At 35.6% G+C, this 22,186-nt stretch overlaps 1 protein-coding gene across 2 annotated transcripts in view; it reads left to right on the top strand.

Annotated features, from left to right (window-relative positions):
* The window catches only part of LOC150076729 (sorting nexin-29-like), a 275,665-nt gene that overhangs the window by 149,194 nt on the left and 104,285 nt on the right, over positions 1-22,186 (top strand). For both annotated transcript variants that reach the window (XM_090386732.1, XM_090386733.1), the window contains 3 exons: positions 4,562-4,741; positions 8,672-8,735; positions 13,027-13,155. In XM_090386732.1, coding sequence (XP_090242858.1) covers positions 4,562-4,741; positions 8,672-8,735; positions 13,027-13,155 — 373 coding nt within the window. The remainder of the gene's footprint in view (positions 1-4,561; positions 4,742-8,671; positions 8,736-13,026; positions 13,156-22,186) is intronic.

Raw genomic sequence — 22,186 nt, 5'->3', positions numbered from 1 at the left:
CATTATGCACCTCAATCAGATCACCTTGCAGGTGCCTAGCCTTCAGACACTGTAATTTGCAAAACTTAAGCCTTTCTTTGTAAGAGCAACCCTTTGTTACATTCACTAATCTTGTTGCCCTTCTCTGTACTCTTTCCAGCAGCTCTACAGCCTTCTTAAAATGAGGCCTCCAGTACTCGAGGTGTGGCCTGACCATTGCCTTATACAAGGGGATAATCACCTCCTTATCCCTGCTAGAAAAATTCCTGTATATCATTGACAAGAAACCATGAGCTATTCTTGCAGACCATCTGAACTGCTCAGAAAACTTAATATCTGCCTGCAGGTCTCCTTTTCATTCTGTGCCACTGTCAGTGTAGTACCACAGAGTTGATAAGTTACTCTGGGGTTATTGCTTCCCACATTTGTCAAGGTTAAACTTCAGTTGCCACCTCTCAGCCCATCTGCTCAACTTTTCTAGATCTGGTTGCAGCAGCTTACTATCATTAGTGTCATTAACAACCCTGCCACCCTTCATATTGTCTGCAAACTTGAACATTAAGCCTGATATACCATCATCAATATTATTAATAAATACAGAAAATAACAATGGATCCAACACAGAACACTGAGGGACTCCCACTAATAGCATTAGTCCACAATGAGCAATGTTCATTGATTACCACTCTCCGTCTTCTCCCACTCAACCATCCCTTTATTCCTAGCAGCAATTTGCCTCCAGTGCCATACTGCTCCAATTTGTGCAGCCATCTTACATGTGCAACAGTATCAAAAGTCTTTCAAAGGTCCAAATATATGATATCAAAATTATTACTTGCATCCAGTTCCTTTGTGACCACATCATAGTATCCAATCAAATTGGTGAGACAAGACTTCCCCTTAAAAAACCCATGCTATGTCCGAGCTATAATAAGTCTTGTCTACATGATCCTGCAGTGCTTCTTTAACAAGTGCCTCCATGAAGTGAAACTAACAAGACTCTAATTACTTGTGTCGCCCTTTGATCCTCCTTTGTGATTGGGGTCACATTTGCACATCTCCAGTCCATGGGTACCTCCCCTGAGTCCAAGGAAGTTCTCATAATTATGGCTAAGGGTTTGCTTACTTCTTTTGCTGCCTCCTTTAATATAACTGGATAGATCCATCCACCCCAGGGGACTTTCTTAAGTTTATTTTCAACAATTTCTCCTCCACTTCGCTCTCAGTTATTACAAAATCACCTAGCTCACTGCCAGAGTTTAATTCATCTCTGGCATATCCCACCTTGAATAACTCCTCATGTGTGAATGTAGATGCTAAATGCTCATTTAGTTTGTTAGTACCTGAGCAGGATCATTAACAGTTGAACCATTGATATCAAGTGGACCAATCTGATTCATCCCTTTCCTTCTAGAGTTTACATAAGTAAAGAACTCTTTGCTGTTTTTCTTTGCATTCTTTGCCAAACATTTCTCATAATCTACCTTTGCCTGCCTAAACTCCTTTGTAACTTGGTTACAGAATAGCTTATATCTATCATAGGTGTCTGTGTCACCCATTAATTTATATATATCCCATGCATTTTTCTTCTCTGCCACATGTTTCATTAGTTCATCTGACATCCATTTAGGCCTAAACCTTGAACAATATTTCTTAGTTGGTATGAAAAGCCTAGTAGCTTCCAAGATTAATTCTTTGACTGCTTCCCATTTTGAATTTGCTCTTGGTAACATCATCATTTGTTTCCACCATATAGAATTTAAATACTCTATCAGAACTCCATAGTCACCTTTACGAAAGCAAAAACCCTTCCCTTTACCCTTGATGGTAGTTACCTCTTTGAGTAAATCCCACTTCAGCACACTGTGATCACTGCCACCTAGTTATTCCTTTATCTGCAGATTCTTAATGCATGAAGAATCACTACTGATAATGAGATCAAGAGTATTACTCTCTCTGGTTGCCTCCCAAACATGCTACTATAGAAAATAATCATCCAATATATCCACAAAAGCCTTGCTAGTGTGTGAGTGATCAAACCACAAATTCCAGTCAATCTCTGGGAAATTAAAATCCCCCATTATAAGACACTCTGATTTACTGGCCCACTCTATTTCCCTGTACAGTTGTTTATCATACTCATCAGAGTCATTAGGCCTATAATAAACTCCTGCTCTCAATTTTGCTTTCCTGGTGCTTATGTCACAGCAAACTGACTTGATACTGCACTGTCCAGCCATATCGACTGGCTGTACTTCCTTAGATTTTATATGTTTCTTAACTATAGCGTAACCCCTCCTCTCTTCCTATTGTCTATCCTTTCTGTACACAGTCTACTGATCGTGTACACAGTGTGCTTTCCCCATCTTCAGGCCTATGGGTATGGAACATTGTTTGAAGAATGGTTCTACAAGTTTTCAGTTTGATAAATAATGATATTTGATTATTTACAATATAATGTATTCTAATTATTCTATAGTCTTTATGTGTAGAGTCGTCATATAATTATTACACTTTTGCTTATATAACTCATAAATTAATAAATATAGTTAGTTTATGAAAAATCCATAGAGTTGCTCTCAGAATTAGTTGGAAGGGCTTACCTGTTAATGTGATCTGGTCATGGAGTCTCCTGGTCCGATTGGAAAAGTCTGGGGTAGAAGGAGTGGGTTGACGTTTTAGCCAATGGGAGGTTGCTTGTGTGGCAATCCTGGCAGATTTTTGGTACAGGAATATATTATAGAGGGAGATTAGGATGGTTCTGAAATTAAGGGTGGGGGTGGTTTTTGAGAGTATATCCATGGATATTTCTAAACTTTTTAATCTCTTATGTATTTTAGTTTGATATAAAGTATTTAATAATTATGTTGTACTATTATTAAAATTAAGTTAAATTAAATTTAAATGAATTGCAATGTACATATAAAATTGTTATGATTATTACAATAATAGTAATTATTATTATTATTTGTAGAATAATTGTTTATTAAATTTAAGTTAAGGCTTTAAAATAAAATTTTAAATCTAGATGAGACACCTGGATTTTCTTTTCCTTATAAGAGGTTTGGGATCTTTTCTCTGAGAACTTCAGGATATCTGTATGAAATAGGTTGTAATAAGCATTGTGGAAGTTAACTCTTTGATTTTTGTTGATTGCAGAACTTCTGAAACATTTTATGAATTAGACTTCTTTGAAGGTTCTTCTTCTGGAGTAGGATAAAGCTGCTTTGGACTTTTTAATTCTGCTGTGTTGAGTTTCTTGCTTACGTGCTCATATCCTGCCTCTTGTTTATGTGCTTATATTCATATTGTTCCCAGCAAAAAGGCCCCTTGCATTTAAAAAGATAAAATCAAAAAAAATAAAACTAAAAAAAAAAAAAAGGAAAAATAAATAAATGAAAGAAACCTCAATGCTGATCATTATGATTCTTCATTTGGAACATGCATTTCAATGTTCAAAACATTTATCGAAAATACCAAAATAGCAGTTATTGTATTATACAGATTGATTTTTTTTTTTTTTTTTAAATCTCCAGTGTGTTTTCCTCCCTTAAATTTATTGAATTTTTTTCTTTATTTGTAAATAATATAAATGAAAAGTAAATGTAGTTATCTTCTTGTCAATTAATTACTAAAATTAAAACTTTATAGAAAACACTTAATAAACTCTGTAGCTCTATTTTCTCTAAATTTCCTGTTCAGTTTGGTTAAAACTATATGATATTTTTACTCTCCTCCCATATACTCTTGTTTTTTTTAACACTCTTTTCTCTCCATATTTATGCATATCCTTTGCAAGTGATGCCACATTTGCGAGTGTTGCACATGCGAAGCATGCACGAACTGTCTAAAGTTAACATTGTTGCATTTAAACTACATTTAATCTATGAATTTCTTTTTTTCCATACAAACTGAGTGGAAAAATAAGTAATAATTGCTGGATTTCTATTTCCTTGATTTTAGTGAAATTTAGGATGGCCTGAAAAATCTTTCTATATCAATGAAATATAAAATTTCATGAAAATCCATCCACTGGGAGTCCCTCTGTTACATGTTGTCATGGTGAAGACAATAAACTGTGCGCATGTGTGCATGCATGTGTTCACCTAAAAATAGGATCATATCCATAGTTCCTAGAAGAAGACAAGGCAAGATAACTTGTTTTTAACATGTATATTTATCCTTCCAATTTTGACCAAGCTTGTCTCCTTATCATAAAATTTTCCTTATTTGCTACTTAATGCTAGAACTTTTGATTTATATTTACTTTTGTATTTCATGCATATAATGATTTTGTTATTTTTAATTTCTGCATTTAATATCCTATCTGTCCTCCCTTGTTTCTGTCTTTCCCTTACTTTTTTTTCCCCATTTGTCTTTTCTTTCTCAGGTTCCTGTTCTCCTTTTATTCTTCTGTATCATTGGTAGCTGGCGAAAAGACACATTACACACCACAATTGAAATCATTCTTACTTTTAAAAACATACTATTACTATTTAAATGCCTCACTCTTTAATAGCAGCTTTGCACTTAGCTATACTTACACTAATGTATCCTTTCTTCTTTCTTAATTTTTATATAGGAGAAGATTCTGCATCCATTCCAAGTTTTGGTGAGGACACAGAACTTGCAGCAGCTGCCTTAGATCTTGCTCAGAGACTTCCAAGTTGGTCTGTATCCAGTACAAATTCTCAAAATACTCCCATAAACCATAAAGGATCTGAACCTCGTAGCCGATCTGATACTGTAAACATGACATGTGGTAAGTAAGTCTTTTGACAGTTATTCTACTTGTCATTTAGCTTTAAATAACTTCAGAATTCTTTCATTGCATGTTAAAAAATATTAGAGTATAATGTATTAGAGTATCATTAGAGTATATCACAGCAAGAAATAATAGATACTATAATATTACATATTATTATTCGGCCCTGGAAAGATTGTGCAAGGGCTCAAGGGGAAGAATTTTTTTCAGCCTGGTCTGTACTTGTTAACAGGAGAGACTGCTTCTTCAGGGATGGGATACACTTAAATAGAAAGGGTGCAAGAATATTTGCTGATGCTATCGAGGCAGTGTTAGGTGGGTCGGAAAACTGCTAGCTTGGGGGGGGATACAAGGACTAATAGATTAACAGTAGCCGCTGGCAGAGGTGAAAGTGATTCTTGCACAGCCAGCTTCTATTGGAATGAGCAGCAGCTTGGAAAACAAGATGCAGTGGATTTCAGAGACTGCCATGAGTCATTGTGGTACAAGTAAACTCATGGGTTGTGTTAGGGTAGCCAAGAATAGGAACAGGTGCATGTATATTTGTGTCTACACTAATGCTAGGAGTTTAGTAAATAAAAATTTGATGAATTTGAGGTGTTGGTCAAAACATCAAAGGTTGATATTGTTGGGATATCAGAGATGTGGGTTCACACAGTTATAAGGAATGCAGAACTGGAATTTGAGGAGTACAATGTGTACAGAAAGGACAGACAGGATAGGAAGGGAGGAGGGATTATGCTATTAGTTAAGAAACACATAAAATCCAAGGAGGTACAGCCAGTCAACATCGTGGGACAGTGCAGTGTCGACTCAGTTTGGTGTGACATAAGCACTGGGAAATAAAAATTGAGAGTAGGAGTGCGTTATAGGCCTAATGACTCTGATGAGTATAATAAGAAACTGTATAGGGAAATAGAGTGGGCCAGTAAATCAGAGAGTCTTATAATGGGTGATTTTAATTTCCCAGATATTGACTGGAATTAGGTTGGTCACTCACACACTAGCAAGGCTTTTGTGAATTTATTGCATGATTGTTTTCTATATCAGCATGTTTGGGAGGCAACTAGAGGAAGTAATACTCTTGATATCATTATCAGTAGTGATTCTTCATGCATTAAGAATCTGCAGATAAAGGAACCACTAGGTGGCAGTGATCACAGTGTGCTGAAGTGGGATTTACTCAAAGAGGTAACTACCATCAGGGGTAAAGGGAAGAGTTATTGCTTTTGTAACGGTGACTACGATGGTCTGAGACAGTATTTAAATTCTATACAGTGGGACCAACTGATGATGTTACAAACAGCAAATTCAAAATGGGAAGCATTCAAAGAACTTACCTTGGAAGCTACCAGGCTTTACATACCAACTAAGAAATATTGTTCAAGGTTTAGGCCTAAATGGATGTCAGATGAACTAATGACACATATGGCAGAGAAGAAAAATGCATGGGATACATATAAATTAACACGTGACAAAGAAGCCTATGATAGATACAAGTTGATCTGTAACCAAGTTACAAAGGAGGTTTGGCAGGCGAAGGCAGATTACGAGAAATCTTTGGCAAGGGATGCAAAGAAAAACAGCAAAGAGTTCTTTACTTATGTAAACTCTAGAAAGAAGGGGATGAGTCAGATTGGTCCATTTGATATCGATGGTTCAACTGTTGATGATCCTGCTCAGGTAGCTAACAAACTAAATGAATATTTTGTATCTACATTCACACATGAGGAGTTATTCAGCGAGGTGAATGCCAGAGGTGTATTCAACTCTGTCAGTAAGCTAGATAATCTTGTAATAACTGAGAGTAAAGTGGAGGAGAAATTGTTGAAGATAAACACAAGAAAGGCACCTAGGGTGGAAGGGACCTATCCAGTTATATTAAAGGAGGCAGCAAAGGAAGTAAGCAAACCCTTAGCCATAATTATGAGAGCTTTCTTGGACTCAGGGGAGGTATCCATAGACTGGAGATGTGCAAATGTGACCCCAATTCACAAAGGAGGATCAAAGGCTGACACAAGTAATTATAGACCTGTGAGTGTAACTTCTGTTCCAGGAAAATTATTGGAGGCACTGGTTAAAGAAGCACTGCAGGATCATCAAGACAAGACTTCAGTTATAGCTCGGACACAGCATGGTTTTGTTAAAGGAAAAGTCTTGCCTGATCAATTTGATTGGATACTATGATGCAGTCACAAAAGAACTGGATGCAGGGAATAACTTTGATATTATATATTTGGATCTTAGAAAGGCTTTTGATGTTGTTGCACATGGAAGACTGCTGCACAAATTGGAGCAGTGTGGCATTGGAGGCAAATTGCTGCTATGGATAAAGGGATGGTTGAGGAGGGAGAAGACAGAGAGTGGTAATCAATGGACACTGCTCATCGTGGACTAATGTTATTAGCAGAGTCCTTCAGGGTTCAATGTTGGGTCCATTGTTGTTTTCTGTATTTATTAATGATATTGATGATGGTATATCAGGCTTAATATCCAAGTTTGCAGACGATACGAAGGTTGGCAGAGTTGTTAATGATACTAATGACAGTATGCTGCTGCAACAGGATCTAGAAAAGTTGAGCAGATGGGCTGAGAGGTGGCAAATGAAGATTAACATTGACAAATGTAAAATACTACATATGGGAAACAGCAACCCCAGAGCAATGTATCAACTCTGTGGTACTACACTGACAGTGGTACAGAATGAAAAGGAGACCTACAGGCAGATATTAAGTTTTCTGAGCAGTGCTGACGGTCTGCAAGAGTAGTTCATAGTGTCTTGTCAATGATGTATAGCAATTTTTCTAGCAGGGATAAAAAGTTGATTATCCCCTTGTAAAAGACGATTGTTCAGGTCATACTTTGAGTACTGTATACTGGTCTGGTGGCCTCATTGTAAGAAGGATGTAGGGCTGTTGGAACGAGTACAGAGAAGCACAACAAGATTAGTGAATGGAACAAAGGGTTGCTCTTATGAAGAAAGGCTTAAGTTTTGCAGATTACAGTGTTTGGAAACTAGGCACTGGCAAGGTAATCTGATTGAGGTGTATAAAGCCTTGAATGGTTTGAGCATGCTCAATGCTGATGGGATTCTTCCTCTTGCTTCCTCTTGCTCAGAATAATCACCTGAGAGAGCATAAATTCAAATTGAGGAAAGAGAGTTGTAGGATAGATGTGTGGAAGTTTGCCTTTAGCCAGCGAGTAGTTCATTGGTGGAACAGACTTCCATCTTTTGTCATGGAAGTTGATAGCCTAAATTTAAATTTAAGGCTGAGTTGGACACTTATTTGGAACAAACGGATGGGTGAAATTGGATGCTTTTTTTTTTTTTTTTTGGCTGATGCTGCATATTCATGCTTTCTTGGGTCTCTACTAATGCTAACTTTAGCATCCCAGTTTATTTTTGGATTCTTCCAAATTATATTATTTAACCTGATATTCTAGTCGCCTTTAGTTTAACTGATATTCTAGTCGCCTTTAGTTTAACTGATATTCTAGTCGCCTTTAGTTTAACTGATATTCTAGTCGCCTTTAACGCTTGTTCTTCTACTCCTTCATTAGTTATTCCTGAACTGTTTATCTGTATTCGTATGTAGTTGGTTAGAAGGGAAAGTATCACTTTCTCTTCTAATTCTAATTATTTACATCTCAGAGGTTCTTTTTTATTGTTAAGCTCTTTGTTTTCCCTGTAGATATTTTATGTTATAGTCTTCTTTTTTTTTTTTTTTAATTAAATGATGTAACGTTCTTTGCAAATCATTTTCATTTGCTGCCATTAGTATGGAACCTTCTATCACTGAAGATTAAATTTAACTTTTTTATTTTTATTCTAATTCCTCTATTTACTTCATTAATTAGTAATTCTGTTGTTGCAATTATTATTACTCTAATCATTATTTTCTTGACTAATTCATTTATCTTTCATAGATGAACTCAGGGAGGCATTACTGACAGTATTACAAAAGAAAGAAGAAACTGATGAAAAAAATAAGTAAGCTGTTAAATATAATTATTAATATTACTTAGCACTTTGCAATTGCAACGAATATTTGAATAAAATGATATACGAGATGTGGCAATAAAGTTCCAGACAGGTGCTTTAAAAAAGAATAGAAAGTGAGGGAGTTCAAAAATGGTTTTATTTTGATTCAAAGTAATCACCACCTGATTGGATGCACATATTACACTGTGCTAAAAGTTTTTGAAAAGAGTAATCGAAGGCATTCAAAGAGATGATCTTCAGTTTGATAGTTATGTTTTTCTTTATGTCCTCAGCACCCTCTAATCTCTTTCCTTTGAGGATAGTTTCCATCTGGAGGAAGAAGTATGTTGGTGCTAGTTCAGGAGAGTGGGAGGGTTGATCTGTGCAGTGCAATGTTTCATCGAGAATCTCTTCATAACAAGTGCAGAATGGGCAGGGGTATTGCAACTATAAGCAGCTGCCTTTCTCTCAAAATTCTCTCTCTCACCCAGGAAATGTGCTTCAAGTCTTTGAAGCTCCTGTACCTAGAATGTAGCATTGACTCTGTCTCTCCCCATCAGGTACAGATTCCTTATGAATTACATCCTGTTTGTCAGAAAACATGATCAGCATTATCTTAAACTTGGTCCTTTATAAAAGAAATATTTTGGGTTTTGGTGATGATTATGAAGTACACTGGATGCTGTGATGTCAGAGCATACAGTGGGCTTCAAAATCATCACCAAATCAAACCATTGGAAGCAATGGAGAGATGAAATGGAAAGGGTGGTTTTTTTTGTTTTTTTTTTTACTTCTTTTTGGCTGATGCTGTATAAGCTTGCTTTCTTGCATCATTTGCCACTACTAATACTAAAGTCTGGTTGAAGTCTTCGCATGATGACACTCTTTATTGCTTCTTCTCATCCATGAGGCAAATTTTGCACAGATCTTCCTTTTCCCTAAATATTCATGCAGAATTTGACAAATCTCCTTATTCATATTCAACTCATTAGCCATCATATTGAGGTTCAAATGACAATTTTTTGCCACAATTTCCTGAATTTTTGCATCTCAGTCCTCATTTCAAGAGGTTGACAGATGCCCACTTCTTGAGTCATTGCGAACATCTTATGTCTGTCTTTGAACTGCTAAACCATTTGAACGAATTGGTACAACTTGACATTTCATCACCATAAACAGTTTTTTAAATTGCATACAATTTCTGTAGCAGATTTTCCCAGTTTAAAGCAAATTCTGATATTCGTTCCTTGCTAAATTGCAAAATCATGCAATGAAAAAAAATTTACTGCACATGGGTAAAAGTAACCCCAGAGAAACGTACCAACTGTGTGGTACTACACTTAAGGTGGTAGAAAATGAAAAAGACCTGGAAGTAATTGTGCAGTCAGATATGAAGTTTTCTGAGCAATGCAGACAGGCTGCCAAGGCAGGTCATGGGGTTTTGTCAATGATATATATAGGAATTTTGCTAGCAGGGAGAAGGAGGTGATTGTCCCTCTGTATAAGGCAATGGTCAGGCCACGCCTTGAGTACTGCATACAGGTCTGGAGGCCTCATTTTAGGAAGGATGTAGATTTACTTGAGTGTGTACAGAGAAGGGCAACAAGATTGGTGAGGGGAATGGAGGGATCCTCTTATCAAGAGAGGCTTAAGTTCTGCAAATTGCAGTGGCTGGAGACTAGGCACCTGCACAGTGATCTGATTGAGGTATATAAGGCCTTGAATGGGTTGAGCACGCTGAATTCTGATGGGATCCTTCCACTTGTTCAGATTACGAACCTAAGGGGGCATAAATTCAAATTAAGAAAAGACAGATGTAGAATAGATGTGCGGAAATTTGCCTTTAGCCAGCGGGTGGTTAATTGCTGGAACAAACTTCCATCTTTCATTGTGGAAGTTGATAAGTCGAATAAATTTAAATTTAAGGAGGAACTGGACAGGCATTTGGAGGGAATGGTGTGATTTTTTTTTTTTTTTTTGGCTGATGCTGCATAATCTCATACACTTGCTTTCTTGCATCACATGCCACTACTACTACTACCCAGGATGCCTTTTTTATGTTTAACTTCAACAATTTCTTTTCCACTTTGCTCTCAGTTATTGCAAAATCACTCAGCTCCCTGTTAGAGTTTGATAAACTTCTGGCATTCCGCTCCTTGAATAACTCCTCATGTGTGAATGTGGATGCAAAATATTCATTCATATTATCAGCTATCTGAGCAGGATCATCAACGCCGACCGGGCTAGCCGGGTGGGTAAAGTACTTGCCTGGCAACCCAAAGGTCGCGGGTTCGAATCCCGCCTCGGGCTTTGATCAAAGTACTGCAAAAACCTTGGGAGGTGCATTATGGCCACAGAAGCCGATGCGCCAACAACTACCAAAAAAAAAAAAAAAAAAAAAAAAAGGATCATCAACAACAGTCGAACCATTGATATCAAGTGGACCAATCTGATTCATCCTCTTCCTTGTAGAGTTTATATAACTAAAGAATTCCTTGCTGTTTTTCTTAGCATCCTTTTTCAAAAATTTCTCATAATCTGCCTTTGCTTGTCTAATCTCCTTTGTGATTTCATTACAAACAAACATATATCTGCCAAGGCTTCTAATAATTGAAAAGCCTGATAAATTATTAGTGTTGCCTGATAATTTATATGTAACCATGCATAAATCTGACATCATTTAGGTTCATCAGTTAGTATTTAGGTTCATCTGACATCATTTAGGTCTGAACCTTGAACAATATTTCTTAATTGGTATGAAAAGCGTAGTAGCTTCCACAATTAGTTCCTTGAATGCTTCTCACTAAGAATTTGCTGTTGGTAACATCATCAGTTGTTCCCACTGTACAGAATTTAAAAACTGTCTGAGACCAATCTAGTCACCTTTATGGAAGCAAAAACCCTTCCCTGTACCCTTTATGATAGTTATGTCTTTAAGTAAATCCCACATCAGTACACTGTGATCACAGCCACCTAGTGGTTCCTTTATCTGCAAATTCTTAATGCATGAATAATCACTCCTGATAACCAGATTACACTCTCTGGTTGCCTCTCGAACATGCTGCTGCAGAAAACTCATCCAATAAATCCACAAAAGTCTTGCTAGTGTGAGTGACCAATCCACAAGTTCCAGTCAATATCTGGGAAGTTGAGATTCCCCATTAAGACATTCTGAATTACTGGCCCATTCTATTTCTCTGTACAATTGTTCATTGTACCCATTAGAGTCATTTGGCCTATAACACACTCCTACTCTCATTTTTGATTTCCTGGTGCTTATGTCACACCAAACTGACTCAACATTGCACTATCCAACTATGTAAACTGGATGCACTTCCTTAGATTTTATGTTGTTTTTTTTTAACTAACAGCCATGCAGGTACAGTGGAGAGGAAAATTGACATGAGGTGCCTTGCTTCATTATGCTGCCCTTACAAGTCCCATAAAGCATTGCTGCTCTGAAAGGTAGTTAAACCACCAACTTTACAGAGCAGACTGGTCTCCAGTATTTATTTCCCTTCAAAAAATTGGTATCTTTTCTAATGGGGGAAGTATTTAATGGGTGTTTTTAATGGTGTAATTAAAATACACCTGAAAAAAAAAAAAATTTTTTTCGGGTGTATTTTAATTGGCAAAGGTACTTTTCCTTGCTGGCATTAGGATTGTTAGAAGAGGTAGGGAAGGATGCAGGAACTGTTGGTGCTTTCTGGGGATTTGGTGGTGAGGGAATTGGAAAGAAGACAAATGGAAAGATCTGTAGGTCTGAATTGGAGGGGTGGAGGAAGAGTTAGGAGGGCAGAATGGGTGTGCATCCATTGGGGGATGTGGCCCCTCATCTTGAAGGCTTCAGTGAAGTCTCTCTCTCTTCTTTTGATGTTTCTCTGCTGCTAGAATTTTGGGAGCTTTCAGGTTGAAACTGTTGCCTTCAGAAATTATGTAGCATATCATATCACTTGATGCATGGTTGTTGAACCTGGTTTGCATGTTCCTACTTGAGGGATTTCAGTTTCCTCTACGATGTAGAGCTTGTTGCATAAGCAAGTGACCTCCCTATTCAGACACTATCAGCAGAATTATAAGATGCGGTATGGAAATACTATTATTATTCTTTGCCATATTAGTAACTTTAGGATTTTGTTAGTATGTTAAAAGTATCTTTGAAATGATTTTCCATTGACTCAACACTTTATATCACTAAATATGTTTCTTTTTAGCATGGAATCCCATATGTAAATGGAATGTTTATTGCATGTAAACTGGAAATATTAGGTAATTTTTATTTTTATTTATTTTTTTATAGCTCTCTTCGTGTACTTCTAGACAGAGAAATGGAAATGAGTGCTGGCTTGAGAGCAGAATTGGAAGAAACAAAAAAACAGAATGAAGAAAAAATAAAGAAACTGGAAACAAAAGTTCTCACATTAGCAAGGTAATTAAGTTAAAGGTTTTAACTAATATTTTTATATTGATATAATGTTTTAGAAAATTTGTTCACTTTATATACTGGAACCAGCCGTGGTGGTCCTGTGACTAGTGTCTACATCCACAAGTTAGAAGGTTGTAGGTTTAAAACTGTATATTTTCATTAAAAATACATGGCATGACCTTTGGGGACAAAAATTTGGCTGCCTATAATTCAGAATGTATGTGATCAGAATGAATATATGGTCTTGACTCTCTCAACAATAAACTGAAATTTATTTATACATGTAATCATAAAATTTTAAAATATATACATATGTGACATGCATGGCTGGCCTGGTAAGTGCTAATTTTGCACGATTAAAAATTAATTGATTACATTGGTCAATATAATTTTTACCCCAATAATATATATATCATGTGTTTGCAGTTGATATATTACTTCGATTTTTATGTGTAGATTCCAAAAATTATTCTTAAAATTTCATGTCATGTCATGTCATAATATCTACATATACAAGTTTTTTGCTACCTACAATATGTGTATCTTACTATAATTTAGGGAAATAGGTGTAACACTGATTTTGTTGTATTTCTTGCAAATAGTAATAATTGCATGTGTTCATAAATGATAGTAATATTGGAGAAGGTTACCATTTTCAACCTTGCCTGCTGGTTGAAATGGAAAAACAGTTGTGTACATATGTGTGCAGTTTATTAGTATTAATTAGCATGAATAGTGGCAAATGATGCTAGAGAGCAAGCTTATACAGCATCAGCAAAAAAAAAAAGAAAAAAAAAAGAGTTCTTTCTTGAATTTATTCAAATTATCCACTTCCACAACAATGGGTGGAAGCCTGTTCCAGGCAATCAACCACCCATTGGCTGAAGGCGAACTTCCGCACATCTGTTCTGCACCATCCTTCCTCCATTTTGTATTTCTGCTCCCTCATTATGCATAATCTGAGCAAGAGGAAGATTCCCATCAGTATTGAGTTTGTTCAAGCCATGCAAAAGCCTTACATACCTCAATCAGATCACTCGCAGTTGCCTAGTCTCTAGACACTAAAATTTGCAGAACAAGCCTTTCTTGGTAAGAGCACTCCTTTGTTCTCCTCACCAATCTTGTTGCCCTTCTCTTTACCCATTCCAGCAGTTTTAAATTCTTCCTAAAATGAGGCCTCCAGACCTGTATGCAGTACCCAAGATGTGGCCTTACCATTGCCTTATACCAGTGCTTTTCAACCTTTTTTCCTCTGTGACACACTTAAATACTTTCTCAAATCTCACAGCACACTAAATGACTGAAACCAAAAATTGCAAAAAGATATGCTTAGCACAATGTGTTCACTCTAGTATAAATGTTTTGTAAATAGGCAGCACCCACACTCATTCTTCAGATCTCAGAATTACAGTAGACTCTCGATTTTCCAGGATAGATGGTAAAAAACAAATCTCGGATAATCGATTTCCTGGTTAATCCAAAAATACAAAAGTCCCCGACATACTTAAGAGATACGTTCCAGGACTTCTTGCTTTATCGAGTTTTACATAACTCGGGAATGACTAATAACATATTGCTACTATATTATTATTGATAAATCTGAATTCCGCATGATACTTGTTAATGTTTGGCCATTTTCATACATCCTTATTAGTTTAATTTTCTGATCCAAATCGATGGCTTTCCTTTTGTTGGTAGATTTACTAGTAGCACTGTCATTTATTCTTTTAGTCGGCACCATAATGGTCAAAATGAAATTTTCTGAAAAGAACTTCACAGGGTTAAGGAGGAAACACACTATTATCACCTCACATGAACTCACATTTTACTAAAGCACATTTCTGGAAGTCACTGCCATTGAACAATTTGCACCTTCCAGGTTACTGGGCTTTTCTGTTCGTGCATCTAATTATAAACGGGTAGTAAACTCGATCTTATTGCATTTGCGGTAATTCGAATAGCTGGAATTGTGTGGGTTTTTACATTATTGTGGTGAAATGTGTCCCCTTCACTGAAATCTTCAGTCATATAAAAAAAAAAAAAAAAAAACATAAATAAATTGTAAGAATTTTCTTTTGTATTTTTTTGCTTGTTACTTCGTATCTCACTTGTGCAATTTGTGCATGCCATGATCGTTGTTATTGATTGCTTATTTTATTTATTTATTATTTTTGTTTGTTTTAAATTTTACAATCCTAAAAAAATATATATATATATATATAATGCGATATTTTTTTACGTAAAAAAATATGGCAATAGATAAAAAATGAAGAAACTTACTACGCATACTCACATGTTCAATATGTTGTTTCCCTTTATTTTTTGCGATGTTGATTTTAAGTCTAATAGCGTTCCTTTATTTTTTACAATGTTGCATATGGTTTGGTCACCAACATTATAATGGTTCCTTAGAGATTTAATGGATGCACCGTTTTCAAACTTTTGAATAATTTCAAGTTTTTGTTTAACTGAAAATGCAACTCTTTTGTGTTTACCCATCATTTTTGCAATTTCTAAACAAAAAAAAAAAAAAAAAAAAATCATACAACTTTTTTCATAAGAAAGAAAATAATAAAATAAAGTAGATAAATTCATAAATGAAGAATGTGAAAAATGCTATAGACAGTTGTAGCAATAGTATGCATGAGAAATAAGTTACCAAACATTTCCTTCAAAAATATCACAAAATCAAGTAATCAACCACATTATGAATGACAACTGTGTTTCCCCTCAATGACAAGTTGCAAGGGCAAGATGGCAGAATACAGAGAAAATGATTTATGTCATTGCCTGAGGTTCTTATATCAAATTAAGGGGGCAAAGAGGAAATGAAATGAATACTTTGTTGAGTGTTTTGTGTAACATTTGACTCAGTATTCATTTCATTTGCATGCGGCAGAATGTGAGAAAATGACACTTCATATGAAAAGGAAAGGTATCACTTTTCTGATAAGAAAAATCAAGACTGTAGAGATTCTTGGTGAACGTGATATATGGAATACATATATACAGCAATAGCTCACTTAATATGGTTTCAAACAGCATGGGTTTTACTATAACACAGTTTTCAATTAAGTTTAAGTTGAAATTTTACTGTACATGTTAAAATCCATTTAATAGCCTAGATACATACTCTACATATGCTGTATTGTTGTAGCCTAGGTGTGTGTACATATATGCTGTAGTGCCAACTCTATTGTCTCACATGCACATATGTCAATAGCTCCCCTCAGGCAGTCAGTGGCAAGCAACAGTGTTCAGTAGTCTTAATTCCATCCTGACGAGGCAACGTGATAGCTTTTCAAACTTTATTTCACAATTTATTTTTTACCCCTTTAAATACGATCGAAAATATATCTGCATCTTGGTTAGAAATCATTGCCAACAACATGCATTATGTTTGCCAGCATGCTTTGCCCCATTTGGCAAAAGATTTCACTGGTTTTGAATTGCAAGTTCAGACAATTGCTGAAGACATTGTGGAGATCAGAAAAGACTTGGGATTTGAAACTGGACACTGCCAATGTACATGACTGCATTGACTCACATGCAAATAATTTAGATGATGCAACTCTCCTTGAAATTGATGAGCAAACTGCATATGAAGAAGAGGAAAACAATTCTGAAGTAGATAACACTGAAATGGTGCTAAAAGAATTTTCAACAGAAGAATTGAAGAAAGTTCTTCTGGGCTTGACATGGCAATTATGAATGGAGATCCAAATGTTGGACATAGCATCAAGATACCGCAAATTTTACAAGATGGGATTCGATGCTACAAAGACTTGTACACCAAGAAAAAGAAGAAACGACTTCACCAAACTTCACTTTTTGAAGTACCTAAATAAACAGTAAAGCTTTTTTCTCATCTCTCATGAAGTTACCTTTTCATTAATAAAATTTTTGCAATTTTTTTATTTCAAATCCTTTCAATTGGTTATCAAGTGCAAATTGTTTATAGATTTATTATAATTTGCTTATGGACTGTTTCTCTAGTATGCATCCAATTGAAACTCATTATAATTATACCTCAATCAGCATGGTTTCACATAACACAGAACAGTTTTGGTACCAATTATCAGTGCTATGCAGTGTATTGGTTTCACTGAACATACATTTCTTATGCTAATTGTTACTAACAACATGATAAGCAAAATAAAATGTAAGGGAACGTCTATGCTTGAATATGCTTCAGCAAAAATTACAAACTCTCTGATTATGCAGCAATACACCAAAGGCTTAATCGCAGCACACTGGTGAAAAGCTCTTCCTTATATGATGGGATAATCACCTCCTTAATCCTGCTAGCAAAATTCCTTTGTATCATTGACAAAACCACATGAGCTGTCCTGACAGCCTGTCTGCACTGTTCAGAGAACTTCATATTAGACAGCAAATTATTCCCAGGCCCTTTTCCTTTTCTGCTACCCTGAGTTTAGTACCACACAGTTGATACATTACTCTGGGATAACTGCTATGCAGTACCTTTCATCTACCAACGTTAAACTTCAGTTGCCATTTCTCAGCCCATCTGCCTAATTTGTTTAGATCTTGTTGCCGTAGCATAACTTCATTACTGTCATTAACCACCATGCCAACCTTTGTATCATCTGCAGACATAGACATAAGCCTAATATACCTTCATCAATATCATTAGTAAATGCAGAAAACAACAATGGGCCCAGCACCAAGCCTTGTGGGACTCCACTAATAACTGTAGTCTACAATGAGCAATGTCCATTGATAACCATTCTCTGTCCTCTCCCACTCAATGTGAGAGAGGACAGAGAGTGGTTATCAATCAATAAACCACTTTATCTATATCAGTAACTTTCCCTTAATGCCACATTGTTCCAATTTGTACAACAGTCTTATATGTACAACAGTTTCAAAAACTTTCTTGAAATCCAAGTATATAATTTTAAAAATTATTTTTTGCATCCACTTCCTTTGTTACTTCATCATACACTGCTCGACAAAATTAACAGAACAAAATGTTTTTCATGAATATTTTATTGTGGTGTCACCGAAGGTGAATATTCGCTATAATAGGCATCCTGCCATGCAAATTCTGAGTATCCAATAAATATCAATTGCCCACACTGTGCCTCCATAGCCAGGTGGGCAGGAGCAGCAGTGCATAATACACACTTCATGATTAGACCAGGGTTTGAGCCCATGACCACCAAATACGGAGGATGCGGAAAGGTCAGGGAATGATCACCACATATCCCTGGAGCAGTATAGCCTTAGTAGCTAATGCTCCTGAAAACCAAATAACAACAATAACAACAACAATTGCCCACCTTACAGAGCTGCACATTATGCAAATTATTCATGCCTATAAAAACACGTGTTGCAACCACATCACTGCATTCCCATTTTTTGGCTTACCCAATGGAATAGCCACATCTTGCATGGTGCATTATTCCTATGTGGGGCACAATAATGATCAACAGCTGCACCCTTCTTCATATTTTTAATTGGGGCACCAGAACAGATCCTCAAACCCTATGTGTTGCAGTTGGCCCAGATTTTTTTATTTTTTATTTTTTTCCATGTATGATAAACATCACTGCACATAGAGCTCAAGTGGTGAAGGAATATCTTGAAACTGAAAGGAATTCAGTTTCAAAGCAGTTAGCCAGAGCAGCTGCTATTCAGCAGCTACTCTGGCCAACGTGATCACTATTTTTCTTTCTCTTCTCTTAGATGTCATGTTAAAAAAGTTGTCATATTAAGAAAGTCTCAATATTCTAATTAACTTTGCTCAGTGAAAGCTAAACTTAACTAGAATTTCAATTCCCTGCCTTTGTGATCTTGTCTCAGCAAATAATTCTAATGATTCAAATGTTGCAATCAACTCTTTGGTATAGGTAAATTTTTTGCAACTTGTTTTTCGAAACTTTGTTCTCTCAAGCAGCCACGACTTTTCTCTCCATACTTTTTAGTTTTAATGTAATACGTAAGACTGCTTTGGTAGATTAGTCCTCACTATTTATGATGTCCATTCAGCTGTTTCTTGTCTTAGAGCAGCGATTTCCAAACTGGGAGATGCGGACTAGTGCAAAAGGAGGCACGAGAAATGTTTAACAGAAATGTAATTTTCATAACATAACATATATAAATAAAAAATATATATACTTATAACATAACATTAAATTTTATAACCTATTTTTTAAAGCATTTACTATCACCTATCTCACTCTAACTTCGATATAAACATGAGATAAACATTTATTTGGAAAAAATATATATTTTGCTGAAATGGATTGATGAATTATGATTGATATGATGTAATGTAATATATATAATTTAGTGTGTATTATGTATGACATATATAGGTAGATTGCATAGTATAGCATTAGCTGCATGGTTGAAAATATGGTTTTTGTAACTACAGTAAAGATTGATTTTTTTTTTTTTATTGGAAACCCATTGTTTCGGAAATTGGATGACGCCACTGGTTTGCAGTTTGCAAGTGCATAGTTCATAAAATGGCCACTAGAACTGCTAGTCGCAGTAACCATCAAAACAATAACCTCAAATTCAAACGTCACTTGTAGCTAAAGTGTCAACAGAAGTGTTTCAGTGGTGCGTGATTGTGTTTTTTATTGTTTTTGCCTTGATTACTTACTGATAATAATCATTAGTAATTTAGGAGTTGTATTTTTTAAGAATATAAATTTAATCCTAATATTTTTAGACGAATGGATAAATTTTTGACTGGTTACAAGAGAAAATATACTAATAATGAAGATACTGATGCTGATACAAGTAAAAGTAGTGGGAATACAAGCAACAGGGTGGTGCCTCCATAGCCAGGTGGGAAGGAGCAGCAGTGTGTAGCACACGCTTCTTGATTAGACTGGGGTTCGAGCCCGTCACCACAAAATACAGAGGATGCGGAAAGGTCAGGGAATGACCACCGCATATCCCGGAGCAATATGGCTTTAGTTGCTAATGCTCCTAAAAAAAAAAAAATCAAATAACAAATAAATAATAACAAGCAACAGGGAACAAGGAGGTAGAACTCCCAAGACAAGAAAATACGATTCATCCTATTTATCATTAGGATTCACAAGTGTTATTATAGATGGCTGTGAAAAACCAATGTGTTTGTTTTGTACGAAAGTTTTGGCTTCAGATTGTATGAGACCAGACAACGGCACCATAAAACTATGCATTCTGAATACGTTGGTAAGCCCATAGAATTTTTTCAAAGAAAATTAGATGAGTTTAATAAACAAAAGCAAACGTTCAGAAAAAATAGTTTCTGTTCCATCAAACGCATTGCTAGCGTCGTACCAAGTTTCTTACAGAATCACAAAATGTAAAAAAAACCACACACGATAGGAAAAACTCTAGTTTTCCAGCAGCTATTGATATGGTTAAGATAATGTTTGGCAAATCATATGTGAAACAGTTGCGACAAATACCGCTTGCTGATAATACAGTTGGCAGAAGAATCGATGATATATCTGAAGATCTTTGCGATCAGTTAGTTTTTCGACTGCGTACTTCGAAATTCGCCATACAAGTAGATGAGGCAACTGATGTAGCTAAAGATGCTCATTTAATTGTATGTTCGATATGTAACAGAAACTAATATAATAGAAGATATATTATTTTGCAACCCATTCCTGGAAAGGCCACATCCAATGAAATTTTTAATATAATTGACACTTTTTTTGATGAAAACGACATAAAGTGGAATAACTGCATTGGACTCTGTACTGACGGAGCACAGTCAATGTCAATGCACAGTCAAAGGTAGGTCTTCAAGCATTAGTTAAAAAGAAAGCACCCGAAGTTATCTGGATGCACTGCATGCTTCGCAGAGCAGCTCTTGTGTCAAAAAATATGAGCGAGGAACTTAACAACATTTTTACAAAAGTTACAAAAGTTATAAACTACATAAAAACAGTCCTTTAAAATTTAGGTTGTTTACAAAGCTGTGTGAAGATATGGAAGCTAATTATACCTCACTTCTATACTACTGTGAAGTGCGCTGGCTATCTCATGCAAAAGTGATTCAAAGGGTGTTTGAACTCAGAGAAGAGATTGCAATTTTTCTTGATGAAAATCATAATGAAGAGGCAAATTTATTTAGGAATGATAACTTTATTGTTTAAACTTGCCTATTTGGTTGAAATTTTTGGAAAATTAAGTGTTTTGAATAAATCAATGCAAGGACCATTTGTGGTCCTTGCATTTGTGTTCACTGATTCAAAAAGACAAAGTGAAAGCATTCATAAAAAATTGAAGCTATGGAAATCAAATTTACAAAAAAATAAGTTCCACATGTTTCCACTTTTAAATGATTTCTTCGCCAGAGTTAATATTGAAGCAAACAAAAATCTAAAATCAAAAATCTTTGCTTTCACGTTATTTCGAAGATCTTGATTTTACAAAATTCGTGTGGATACAGAATCCATTTGTCGATGAACAAGATGATGAATTTGGATTGACAACTACTGAAAAGGAAAATTGATAGAATTGTCATGCGGTACTTCATTGAAACAAAAATTTCAGAGTGAAACCCTAGCTCAATTTTGGTTAAATCGAAGTGAAGAATATAATACTTTGTCAAGCAAAGCAATGCAAGTGCTGCTGCCATTCGTAACATCATATTTATGCAAATGGGATTTTCTGCATTAGCTGCAATGAAACCCAAATATCGAGCCCGTTTAGTAGTAGAAAAAGAACAAATGGTAGCACTCTCCTCAATGACACCTAGATTTGATAAACTTTGTGCTAATAAACAAGCACATCTATTGCATTAAAAACAAATTAATTTAAAAATGAATATATATAGTAAAACCTTGTTATTATTTTGTCAATTGAGTTTTTTTAATTTTTTGTATTAATACATTTTTTACCATTTAAAAATATGTCTATATTATTTTATAAAATAAATGGGGAGGTGCCAAGATTAGATTTTTTTTAAAAGGGGGGTGTAGTAACATAAAGCTTAGAAACCACCGTCTTAGAGATTTCGCTATTCCTAGTCCAGACATCCCACCTGCTTTTT

The sequence above is a fragment of the Mastigoproctus giganteus genome, chromosome 12 (assembly GCF_048544385.1).
Source record: "Mastigoproctus giganteus isolate SK-2022 chromosome 12, ASM4854438v1, whole genome shotgun sequence".
In the NCBI taxonomy this organism is placed as follows: Eukaryota; Metazoa; Arthropoda; class Arachnida; order Uropygi; family Thelyphonidae; genus Mastigoproctus; species Mastigoproctus giganteus.
Note: the sequence above shows the minus strand (reverse complement) of the source record. Positions and strands in the feature narration are given on the sequence as shown.